Source organism: Cyprinodon tularosa, unplaced genomic scaffold, assembly GCF_016077235.1.
Source record: "Cyprinodon tularosa strain WSP-4 unplaced genomic scaffold, ASM1607723v1 ctg1027, whole genome shotgun sequence".
Classification (NCBI taxonomy): Eukaryota; Metazoa; Chordata; class Actinopteri; order Cyprinodontiformes; family Cyprinodontidae; genus Cyprinodon; species Cyprinodon tularosa.
The window spans coordinates 72,688-85,536 of record NW_024037813.1 but is presented as its reverse complement, the minus strand read 5'-3'; the positions used below and the strand labels follow the sequence as shown (position 1 = coordinate 85,536).

Here is a 12,849-nt window from a genome sequence, read left to right as displayed (position 1 = left end):
ATATTGTGAAAAGGTTCAAAATTGATGGCCCCTGGTGCCACACTCTAATCAGCTAATTAACTCAAACCACCTGCAAAAGCCTTTAAATTGTCTTTCAGTCTAGTTCTATAGGCTACACAATCATGGGGAAGACTGCTGACTTGACAGTTGTCCAAAAGACGACCATCGACACCTTGCACAAGAAGGGCAAGACACAAAAGGTCATCGCTAAAGAGGCTGGCTGTTCACAGAGCTCAGTGTCCAAGCACATTAATAGAGAGGCGAAGGGAAGGAAAAGATGTGGTCGAAAAAAGTGTACAAGCAAGAGAGATAACCGCACCCTGGAGAGGATTGTGAAACAAAACCCATTCAAAAATGTGGGGGAGATTCACAAAGAGTGGACTGCAGCTGGAGTGAGTGCTTCAAGAACCACCACACACAGACGTATGAAAGACATGGGTTTCTGCTGTCGCATTCCTTGTGTCAAGCCACTCTTGAACCACAGACAGCGTCAGAAGCGTCTTGCCTGGGCTAAAGAGAAACAGGACTGGACTGCTGGTGAGTGGTCCAAAGTCATGTTCTCTGATGAAAGTAAATTTTGCATTTCCTTTGGAAATCAAGGTCCCAGAGTCTGGAGGAAAAGAAGAGAGGCACTTCATCCACGTTGCTTGAAGTCCAGTGTAAAGTTTCCACAGTCAGTGATGGTTTGGGGTGCCATGTCATCTGCTGGTGTTGGTCCATTGTGTTTTCTGAGGTCCAGGGTCAACGCAGCCACATACCAGGAAGTTTTAGAGCACTTCATGCTTCCTGCAGCTGACCAACTTTTTGGAGATGCAGATTTCATTTTCCAACAGGACTTGGCACCTGCACACAGTGCCAAAGCTACCAGTACCTGGTTGAAGGACCATGGTATCCCTGTTCTTAATTGGCCAGCAAACTCTCCTGACCTTAACCCCATAGAAAATCTATGGGGTATTGTGAAGAAGAAGATGCAATACACCAGACCCAACAATTCAGAAGAGCTAAAAGCCACTATTAGAGCAACCTGGGCTATCATAACACCTGAGCAGTGCCACAGACTGATCGACTCCATGCCACGCCGCATTGCTGCAGTAATACAGGCCAAAGGAGGCCCAACTAAATACTGAGTGCTGTACATGCTCATACTTTTCATGTTCATACTTTTCAGTTGGCCAACATTTCTATAAATCCTTTGTTTTTATTGGTCTTCAGTAATATTCTAATTTTCTGATATGATGAATTTGAGATTTTCATTTGTTGTCATTTGTAATCATCAAAATTAAACAAAATAAACATCTGAAATATATGAGTTTGTATGTAATGTATGAATATAATATACAAGTTTCACTTTTTAAATGGAATTACTGAAATCAATCTACTTTTTCATGATATTCTAATTTTATGACCAGCACCTGTAAGACAGTAAGCTTACAACTGTATAGCTTCATTTGAACCGAAGAGAAAGGCTTTTAATGACTTGAAATACCTTAATTACAAGCTGAGCAAAATTATGATAATAGGTTCTCTCCAGTCTGGGTTGATAACAATCAGCATTGTTAATTGATTTTTTTCAATTAATTATTTAAAAAAAGATAAACTAATGAAAAAAAGCCCAAGAGAAGAGATTAATAAGTTCGGCAATTGTTAAGTTGGCACAATTATCAAAAAAAGACAAAAGGAAAATAGGTGCAATGTAAGAACTGAGCTCTGCCAAAACTAGTACTTGAAATTGGTACTTTTTTGGTTTATGTTATAATGTTTTTCGTAGTGGTTTCTCCTGATCTGATTCTGTGGCTTGTGACACTGATTGTAGGCAATGTGAAGTTATAAAGTACATTGCATAAAAAAACAATTCTGGTGTGTCAATCATACACCTTCCTTCTGACTGGGTGCTAATAAGGGTATAAGTACAGAACTGAACTGTACTGGCATAACAGAACTTGGTAGATACACACCTTTCACATTAGAGGTCAGTCAGGGGCAGTGCTAGCCATTTGTAGGCCCTGAGAACAAATCTCTGTGGTGCCCCTACCTGGAAATGAAAAATGACAAACTATTTTTTTCCCTTTTTTACAAAATAACTTCTCAATATTATTGTTTAAGAACAACTTCAATAAATAAAAAAGGAAATTGAAATATTACTTGGTTTGGCACAAATAATGGTAAGATAATAAAACAATATAACTGTATTTCACCTATGAAGGAGGAAAATTAACAAAGACAACAGATGTAAAGAGGGATCACAATAATAAAACAAATAATGAGTCAATTATTTAACTATTTTTAATTAACAAATTTTTCCCTTCTCAATGACATACTCGGCTGTTTGAATATGTAGCTGTTGTGTACTATGATTATGTACTTGGTGCCCTAGGCACAGTGTGTGAGGCATGTGGGAGAAATACTTGCCTAGACAATAAAGATGGCTTATGTAGCATTGGTTTGTTCAGGCCAATACATAAAAAATATATTTTATTGAAGGAAACCATGAATACTTTATTGAAATCTTTAAACCATGTTATTACTTATTTGTTTTTAAACATCTTTTATACCTTTATTTTTTGTTTTTGTTTTCCATGTTAACACCATGAGGCTTGAAGTAAATAGAAGTGGATTCATGACATTCTTTATTTAGCTGATATAGATTTGATTTATGACTTGCGTTTATTTTTCTTCTCCACTTCTGTACAGTACAAGTCTAGACCTACAGATGGATAGAAATGTATTAACTATTATCCATGTTTCTGTTATATATTTAGATGACATTAAGGAGTACCAGCACTAGACTGACAAATGATGTAAAAATGGGGAGCAGAAATAGAATCAAGCAGCATGATGAAAGTGGTACTCATGCCCTCCATCGGGCTAAGCCTATAGCAGCATAAATATACAGAAAGCTCAGGTCAACTTGAGCCGCTATAAGCTTTATCAAAAAGGAAAGTTTTAAGCCTAGCCTAAAAGTAGACAGGGTGTCTGCCTCACAGACTAAAACTGATAGTTGGTTCCACAGGAGAGGAGCCTGATAACTACAAGATCTGCCTCCCATTCTACTTTTAGAAAGTCTAGGTACCACTTGTAGATCTAGCAACCTCACAATATTCCAACATGAACTAAGAAACCTGTTTAGTATGGGACTTGAAAATACCTGAAATAAAAACACAAAGGTTTTTTATACAATATTATCTGAGATCAATTTAATCCTATCCAGATGAAGTAACTGACTAATCATCTTCCTTTTCAAAGACTCTGGTTCGAAGGCAATAACTTCTGTCATGTCTGGACTCAGAAGCAGAAAACTCACCACAAACTGTTCGCATAGGTTGAAATAACAGTTCTGGAAAAGTGTTTCCTGCAGTTCTTTTATTGTTTCCTGTTGTTCTAGTTAATTGTAAGATATTTTATTCTCCTTGGTATAATTCAACAAATTATGCTTGGTGGGATTTTTTTTTCCTTTTTCGTTTGCTTGCAATGCAGCACTAGATTGTTTCGAGATTCATCTAGTGACTGCAGTGAAATGAAAAAATATTTTTTTTCTCTCTCTAACAAGGTTCAGAGAGGGCTTAAAGGCTCTTGGCGTTCTGGATGAGCTCCTAAGATATCCTGTACAACTGAAGAGCCTTCTCACAAAGCCGGAAAAGGGTTTGACAGCAGCTGGAGTAGAGAATATCTTCTATATTAACTGGTCTGAAAGAGGAAGCAACTAGGGTTGTCAAAGGTATCGATACTCAAAAAAGTATCGATACTGAAACGTTGTATACAATACTCATTTTCAATAGTATCGATACAGCCATCTAAAGTGCAGAATAGTGGAAAATGCACTTTCTGAACACTGTGTGATTGAATAGAGGGATTATCAGGCAACGTCACTCTACGTCACTTCCGGCACCAATGCGCATGTCGCCTGCAGAAAGAGCCGCTAACATGTCTTGTTGTGCTGTCGGTTGCACGAACCGTTTTGATAAAAACAATAAAACGCGCAAGTTTTACCGAATCCCATCAACTCGCACCCCTTTCAAGGCAAACAAGAGACGTCTTTGGTTGCAAGCCATCAGAAGAAGCGATTGGAACGAGCAGATGATTAAAAATGCATCAATCTGCAGCGATCACTTTATATCAGGTAAGTCTTATCTATAAAAAAGCTAAACGGCATCGCTGGTTTTACAAACAATGGTTTTACATACAATTATTAAGTATTACATATATAAACGGGATTAATGAATCGTACAAAACACATTGGAGCATAACTAGCATACAAGCTAATGTACCTTGATTCAGTCTTATCAAGTTGCAACTCATCGGGTCAGCCATAAGTTTTATCATTAACATCATCACGTTGTCTGGTCTAAACTTCTCTGTGTGTGCTGTCTTTTCAATTGATTGACTAGTGTCTGTAATAAAGGTTGATGATGATGATGATGATGATTGCGTCAATACATTATTTGTACAGGAGAGGCATCAGACGACATCGACAGCCCAGACTTTGTCCCGTCTATCTTTCCATACTCAATCCAGCCCGGCAAAGACGGTGTTGCAAAACTGGAGCGGTAAGTATCACATCTGTGTGCTTGATTGTTGTCTGATTACAAGCATGACTCCACATAGTATGACTGGAAGTGCAAAGAAAAAATATTGATATATTGTAGCTATATAGGTTACCCGGGTTAAAGGTCAGAGCATGTAGTTTTTATTAGACATCTCATATGGAGAGTTGGGATGACTTAGCATGTGATTTGCATGGACTTGAATTTAGGAGATAACACCTGTGGAACTGTTTTGTTTTTTTGGGTTTTTTTTGCACTAAATGATTGTTCTCTCCTGTGTGTTTCAGATATAAGAGAAAAAGAAGAAGGGATGCAACCCCCAGCAGGTGTCCAGAAGATGGACATCAGTGTACACCCTCTTCCATCTCTCCAACTGAGTGTGGAATAGAGGCTGGTGCTGATCTATATAATGGTATGAAACCTTATTACTAACCTGACCAAGACGGCCTGCAAACTCATTTGGATTTTTATAAAGGGACGTAGATCTGTGTGTTCCTAAATGTTAACATATTAATTATTTTTTAAATCTTTAAATTTTATTTCAGTTTAACATGGGAACAAAGTCAGAATTCTGAGATTAAAGTCAGAATTCTGACTTTAATCACAGAATTCTGACTTTTTTCTCAGAATTCTGACTTTATTCTCAGAATTCTGACTTTTTTCCCATACTATACGAAAAAAAAAAAAAAAAAAACAGTTAACTTTTTTTTTCCAGTGGCCCTTATCCTCTTCCATACTAGTGTGATTAATCAGTTAGTAATGTTCATATTTGTTGCGAACAGGTATTTGCCCACAGTGTGACTGATCACCCAGAATGTAACCATTTGTTTTTTGTAAAGATAAGAATGTAAAATTTGTATTTATTTTTCAGAAGGTATGGTCCCAAAGACTGTCCATGATGACCTCCAGCTGAAGTACAGCCAACTTCATACAGAGTGTGATAACCTGCGTGAGGACATCAACAAACTGAAAACAGAGAATGAACAATAAAAAGAAATGCTCGGGACTGCACAGTTCTCTTTTGCGTCACTGCAGTGTAAAGCAGCACAGGTGCTGTTTTTCACAGGTCTAACCAGTGCCCTCTTTAATTGGGTCCTGCAGACGATTAAGGACAGTGTTGAGGTCATCCGTGGCTCTCTGACCCTAGAGGATCATCTTTTGGCTGTACTCATGAAACTCAGATTAGGACTCACCAACAAGGATATTGCATTCAGATTTAATGTTAACGAATGTGACATCTCTAAAATCTAAAGAAGTTGGCTGCCTATTATGTCTCAGATTTTGAAACCTTTAATCTAGTGGCCAAGTAAGCATGCTATATTAAAGAATATGCCAAAATGTTTCAAACCTAAATACCAGCGTTGCAGGTGCATTATTGACTGCACAGACATTTTTATTAACAGACCAACAAATTTAACAGCCAGAGCCCAAACATATTCAAATTATAAGAGCCATAACACGGTTAAGTATTTGGTTGGCATGTCACCTGCAGGAGCAATTACATTTCTGTCTGCAGGTTGGGGTGGGCGTGTTTCTGATAAACAACTTTCAGCCGAGTCTGGATTTTATGACCTTCTACAAGTAAATGATGAGATACTAGCAGATCGTGGTTTTACCATTAGAGATGAGCTTGCCTTGTGTGGTGCTACCCTGAGGATCCCTCACTTTACCAAAGGTAAAAAGCAGTTGTCTGCTCAAGAGGTGGAAACATCGAGGCGTTTGTCCAATGTTAAAATACACATTGAAAGAATAATAGGGAGATGGAAAACTTTCCGAATTCTTACTACTGTTATTCCTTTATCACAGGTGGACCTGTTAGATGACATTGTAATTGTTTGTGCAGCAGTGACAAACATTTGCAAATGCATAGTCCCTAGAAAATAAATTAAAAGCCCTTAATTGAATTGTGCCAAAATTAAGGCCTTAATGTTGTTAACATCTATGAATTGAGGTTTAAATGTCATTGAATATTATTTTTTGAAAAAAATGATTCCCTAAGTATTTTCACTGCATAAGCTCATTGAACATTCAAAAGCTGTGGTTTAAAACATTTTGCAGCAGTTTTGGTTCAAAATGTGTGTTGTATCCAGTTTGCTTTTGAATATTGAGATTTTTCCTCATTCCTCTGTTGTATGATATATTTCAAAATCTTAAATGAAATATGCAGATATTTTGCTTTGTGTTTTGCCATTGAAAATAAAACAATTCAATCAGCTGATACGTGTGTAAACCCTGTGTAAATATTAATAAAGTATTCAAGAGTCAAGGAAACATTGAAATATATTTATTCTTGTGCATGTAACCAATAATAAAAATAACAATATTAAACATTCTTGTCATAAGATGCACACTGAGAACCTTAGTGCATACTTTGAATGGTAAGCACAGGTACAGTTACAACTCTATGTTTCAGAGTGCATTTTTTCTAGTTTTTCTGTTTTTTGCACTGATCACAATACCATTCTTTAGCCTTTCTTTTTACTTTTGCACATTCGTAGTGGAAATGCCTATTGCACTTTGCACAAGTGGGAATGAATGTCCAGCCACTGAATTTTGGGCCATTTTTTCTCGTCATTTATCTACTCACCGGCATGTAACGCGTATGGGTCATTAAGACGTATTGCATTAACTAGTGTTAATTTAGCAGCATAACTTATTTTATCACTAGGTGATAAACTGTTGTAGTACGCTGACAACATCGCTAGCTAGCAGATCGCAACTGCTGAATAACCGCGTATAATCACAACATTCAACCAGACGCTTTAAAGGACCCGGCACTCTTTGCAGTCAAGATGCGCGCGCATCCGCCGTGTTGATAAACAAATAATCCCTCTATAGGATGACCAGAGAAGAAAACGGAGCTTTGGTGAATAACAGCTGGGGGACTTCTGCAGCCCCCCTTTTTCAGCAAAAGCAGCCACAAGCAAGTCACATGGGAGCCACCAGAGGTGTGAAAACCTACCCCCCTCCCTGTGAGGACAGAGAAAAGCACAGAGCACACAGGATTCTGTCTCTTTTGCCTCTTCTGCTCCTGCGCTCAAAGCTGGGGCCCACTGTGGCCCACAGTGGAGATGCGGGTCCCAGGGGAACCAGATTCCCAGAACCATCAAGGATAAGTCAGAACTTTTATGAACCGAACTGCTGCAAACAGAACTTTTGCAACACATTTCTCTCGAGTTTCAGAACTTACAGAGCCAAACTGGATGAGAACCATATCCTTGGGGGTGAGACTGAGAGGACCCCTGCGGTGAGACTGAGACATTGAGTCCCTGACTGCAGAGCTGCAAAACTGGATGAAATTCAAGCTTTCCAAATGGACATGGAAAAAGGTTTGCAGGTCTGGCATGATTAGGGACAGAACAAGCAATGTGTCTTTTGATGATGCTAATCATATCGTGTGTTTACTGCTGAGTAAAGACAACGCTAATTAATGCTAAAGAATGGACTGCATGCTACGCTATGCTACAGGAATATATGTTGAGCTGTTGCTAAAGCTTAGACAAGCGTTATTCACTAAGGATTTAAACACTGATATAACATTAGTGTTTATGTGTTCCTCAAACGCTCATTACATTTCCATTATCAAGTCTGACCAAGAGTCATTTAGTGGAATCCTGATGTCTATTCGCTGCTAGCTATTTCAAGGAAGGAAAAGAATCATTTAGCTAAAGGTTTTTGGTTCTTGATTAAGCAAATCATTCAATAAAACATTATTTGGCCAAATAATGTTTTATTCACCTCATGGATTTGCATTGTGAATTGGTCTGAAAATATTCCAATTTCTTTAAAATTAGTGAAAAGCTAATTTGATCATATCCCATATTCTTCCAGATAAACTTTGGTTTCAAACTCAAAAATCCATCTTAAACTGTAATATGGTTTTTAACCATGCTTCCCCTCCTCTTTGTACATAGTAGTTAGTTTAGTTAGTTGTTTTACTAGACTTAGTTGAGAGTGTTAAACTGAAATACGTTTAACTTGGAGCTGAATGATTTTTGTTAATAAAATCTTATATTTTGAACAGAAGTTGTGGTGAATTTGTTCTGGTGAACTTCTATCGCTGTGCAATAGAAAGCATCCTAACCAACTGCGTAACAGTGTGGTACGGAAGCTGTTCTGTTGCAGAGCGCAAGGCACTGCAGCGGGTGATGAAAGCCGTCCAGCGCATCACTGGAACTGCACTACCCACCACTGAGCACATCCAGGAGAAACGCTGCCTACATGGAGCCCGCAGCATTCTGAAGGACTCATCCCACCCAGCCCACAGACTGTTTTCTCTCCTGCCCTCCGGCAGGCGTTTCAGGTGCCTCCGGACCAGAACCAGCAGACTAAAGAGCAGCTTTTCCCTCAGAGCTGTCTCTTTATTGAACTCTAATCCTCACGGATAGACTCTACTCTCCTTCCTAACACCTACCACCATTTTGCTATTCTGTTTTTTTACAAGGTGTAAGGTTCACCTGCACTCCTGACTTACTATTGTAACAACTCTTTATATGCATCTTGCACTACTCACTTTGACTGATTAGTGATTTGCACTGCCGGCTGTTTAGTCACTGTACCAATTGTTTACATTTACATCTGCAATAACGTACTTTAACTGTAAAATGCAATTACCTTCCACTGCACTTCAATTTAGATAGCTTCTGTCCAAACTCTATTTATTCATTTTATAGTCAAACCCATTTGTATATTATGCTATTGTACATAACTGTAAAAACCTTTTTATTTATTTATTTATTTATTTTTAATAGTAATATCGATCTGTTAATTATATTCAGTACATATCCTGCTGTAAATTTAGTTCATAACACTAGTGATCTATATATTATATTCATTATTTATAATGGTATTCATCTCTATACTCATTCAGTAGAAATACCCTTGTCCTGTATTTATAGAACCATTATTTATCCTGCAGTTGCTGCTATTGCATTCTGGTTAGACCTAAACTGCATTTCGTTGCCTTGTACCTGTACATGTGTAAGGACAATAAAGTTTAATCTAATCTAATTAAGAATATTACACGCACTATTTGATGTGCCAAAAGTGCTAAATTGATCAACATGTAATATATTTGTATTAATTACGTTATGGTAAACATATTTTACTCGAACTTCCAAGATTTTAAATCAAGACTGAATTGAAGTACATGTCTGTTAATGCTATAGTATTTTTTACTTGCAAACTGTGAATGAATGATGCCATATACTCTTATGCTGTGTCTGTGCATAACAGTGCAGGTAAAATCATCTGTGAAACGTCTTCCCACAGCCAGAAAACTGCTTGTTTTTTGCACCAAAATGAGACACACTTAGGCATTTTAAAGAGACGACTCTGTGGGAGTGGGGAGTACCAAGATGGCGGCACATGACCTAACTTTTTTGGGCTACCAGCAATCCAGTGAATAAATAGAGATCAGTGTTTAGGACGGCCATGGCCAATCAGGAGGAGCATGAAATCAGAGTTGGTGGGACTTCCTGTTTCTGCAACCTCTATCTAGTACAAATAATGGATGTCTATTCTATTAACATTTCTCTATATTTTTAATGGGTCTGTTTAATGTGTTGTCTTCTCAATTCAGAGGGTCCCCAGCCTGTCTTTGCCTAGCCCCAAATTTCCTAAAAACTGCCCCTGTTTTAGACGAGGCCCCCCTCAGAACTCAATCATCTGCAGCCTGTTTCTGTGTCATAGCAGTACGCTGTGGTATTTGCTGAATGCTCCACTTTTTCCATCCCATAATTTTTTTCCGTCTGCTCTCTAAGGTCCAAGCTCTGCTCCCCTCCTCCAGCCGCTGCCTTCAGAGCAGCAGCGTTTCTCTGTTTTGTCTCTATCTGCCAGAGGGCAGTCACTGATTAACTGGAGGACCAGACCCAGCAGCCTCCAACTTTCCATAGAAACTCTGAGCTGCAGATGTTTGTTGGTCTCACCTTCCTCCAAGCTCTTTCCTGATGTCCTCTATGGGTATCTCAGGGGTCAGAGCTTTGTTTGAAGCTGAACATGAACAGTGGATTTGGACCTTGTCCTGCTGGATGAGTTGAGATGTTTTGTAAATGAATCTGTTGTATTATTTTAGCTTATATTAGCATTTAAAACACAGCTAATAAAGATTTGTCTCTTTCCTGGACTCATGCTGTGTTTTTCAGAAATGTTCTGAGTCTAACCGCCTCACTGTCCTCTGATCCAGTCTTCTGGGCAGGTATACCTCTGCTTCAGCCGACACAGTGGAGTACAGAAAAAGGGGAAAGGAAGCCATGCTTGCACATGTCATTGAGTCAATGTTGGAATATTTGGTCCAATGGGTTTAGATTTGAAACGGCATCGGTAATCACTGCTCCTTTTATTGCCATAGCGCCCAGAGGGCAAGATGTTGCTTTGAGAGCAATTGACCTGAAAGGTCCCATAGGGATGGTCCAATAGATGCACGGTGATTGCTTCTGGCATTTGCTCAATAGTTAACTTTACCCTTCTTTGATTTGTAGGATTCTGAAGGTCTATGTTGCTTCATAACATTATGCTAAGTTGTTTTCAACCTGTGGAGGTAATTTGGCCATTTAATTAAGACGGTTAAGACCGAGTACAGCCTACAGGTCAACAGCCCTAAAAGGCCAGAGCTGGAGTCCGGCTTAGACATCGGCGGCCAGTGGATGTCAGGGCACATGATGCTTAAACCACAAACATTCAGATTCAGTTCATGTAGTCTTCAAGATTGCTCAAGAACAATACTTAAGCCGTTACCGCGTGTTTTTCAAACATGGGTCGACCCGCTAACAATCGGCATTTGGCTCCCTTCCCACTGGAAAAAAAAATCCTGGGTCTGACCCCTTGTCTGTTGACACCATCACGCTGGGTTAGCATTGATGATGTCACCAGTGCAACAGAAATCACTTAAGTAAACAATGGAGAGCAGCATGTAAGGAAGCCAGGGCGTATTCAGTGTGCTTTATTGTTTCTTTCTATTATCTGTCCGAATCCCTCTCACCAGAGCTGCTCCATGTTTAACAAATGTAAACAGAGTCGTTTCAACTTTTTAAATCGATTGTGACTTGTGTGGTGTGTTGACGTCAGGGGCGGATTTACCATTAGGCAATACTAGGCAGTTGCCTGTTCCTGGGGCCCAATAAAACTCCCTTTACATGTATAGTTAATACAACTATTCCCTATTTGTGCACATTTATGATGTTTTTGATAAAATTCCTTTCGCTAAAATGCCACCAGAATGTTTATAATATTAAGTGTGTCTCAGCCCCCCTTCAGTGTCCACCATATTGGATCAGTCCATTTGCTGCACATGTTCAGAAAGATCCAAACAGACAGCAGCAAACCATTTGGAAACAAACGATGCAAAGAGCAGTGCTGCCAACTTAGCACTTTAGTCGCTATATTTAGCGACTTTTCAGACCCCTCTATCTCTTTTTTCTTTTTTTCAAAAAAGCGCCAAATCTAGTGACTTTTTTCCGCTACTGGAGACTTTGGCGACAACATCTAAAAGCAGCGAACTCTGCTCTCCAGAGCCAGTAGATTGGTAACCCCGCCTCCTGCTCTCCTCTATCTTGTCTGCTGTCATGATTCATGTGGCTATTATTTCATCGAAATGAAAAATGGAGAACAGAGAAGCAGATCATGGCTTGTCTACAGTGAAAAGAAGGACTGGGTTATTTACTTTGGCCTTTTTGGAAACACAGGAAGGAGCAAACCATTTGGAAACAAACGATGTGAAGAGCAGTGTTGCCAACTTAGTGCTTTAGTCGCTATATTACTTTTCAGACCCCTCTAGCACTTTGATTTCAAAAAAGCACCTATCTCAAAATCTAGGGACTTTTTTCCGCTACTGGAGACTTTGGCGACAACATCTAAAAGCAGCAAACTCTGCTCTCCAGAGCCAGTAGATTGGTAACCCCGCCTCCTGCTCTCCTCTATCTTGTCTGCTGTCATGATTCATGCAGCTATTATTTCATCCAAATGAAAAATGGAGAACAGAGAAGCAGATCATGGCTTGTCTACAGTGAAAAGAAGGACTGGGTTATTTACTTTGGCCTTTTTGGAAACACAGGAAGGAGCAATCAGCTAAGTGAGCTTAGTGATTGGAAAAAATCTTTCATTCCTTTAGAGACAGCATGGAAAGTCAGCTGAGTACAAAACATAGAGAGGAAAACAAGAAGAAGAGAGGGACAAGAAGAGAGGGACACAACCTAGAACAGATAATGGATGTCTATTCTATTAACATTTCTCTATCTGTAGAATGGGTCTGTTTTATGAGTTGTCCTCTCAATTCAGAGGGCCCCCTGCCGTCCTTGCCTAGGGCCCCAAA

The 12,849-nt window shown here is 39.2% G+C and overlaps 1 protein-coding gene across 1 annotated transcript; it reads left to right on the top strand.

Annotated features, from left to right (window-relative positions):
• Positions 1–3,846: 3,846 nt before the first annotated feature.
• Positions 3,847–5,531, top strand: LOC119780348 (THAP domain-containing protein 1 A-like). Its single transcript, XM_038280370.1, has 4 exons — positions 3,847–4,117; positions 4,448–4,544; positions 4,829–4,953; positions 5,413–5,531. The coding sequence occupies exons 1-4, from the start codon at positions 3,889–3,891 to the stop codon at positions 5,529–5,531; spliced, it is 570 nt and encodes a 189-aa protein (XP_038136298.1). The 5' UTR covers positions 3,847–3,888.
• The last annotated feature ends 7,318 nt before the right edge of the window (positions 5,532–12,849 follow it).

Bases quoted from the DNA above. Each gene is read 5' to 3' on its own strand.
- LOC119780348 (XM_038280370.1), top strand. From the start codon at position 3,889: ATGCGCATGTCGCCTGCAGAAAGAGCCGCTAACATGTCTTGTTGTGCT. The intron at 4,118-4,447 runs GTAAGTCTTATC...TTATTTGTACAG, and splicing joins CAGCGATCACTTTATATCAG to GAGAGGCATCAGACGACATC. The intron at 4,954-5,412 runs GTATGAAACCTT...TTTATTTTTCAG, and splicing joins TGGTGCTGATCTATATAATG to AAGGTATGGTCCCAAAGACT.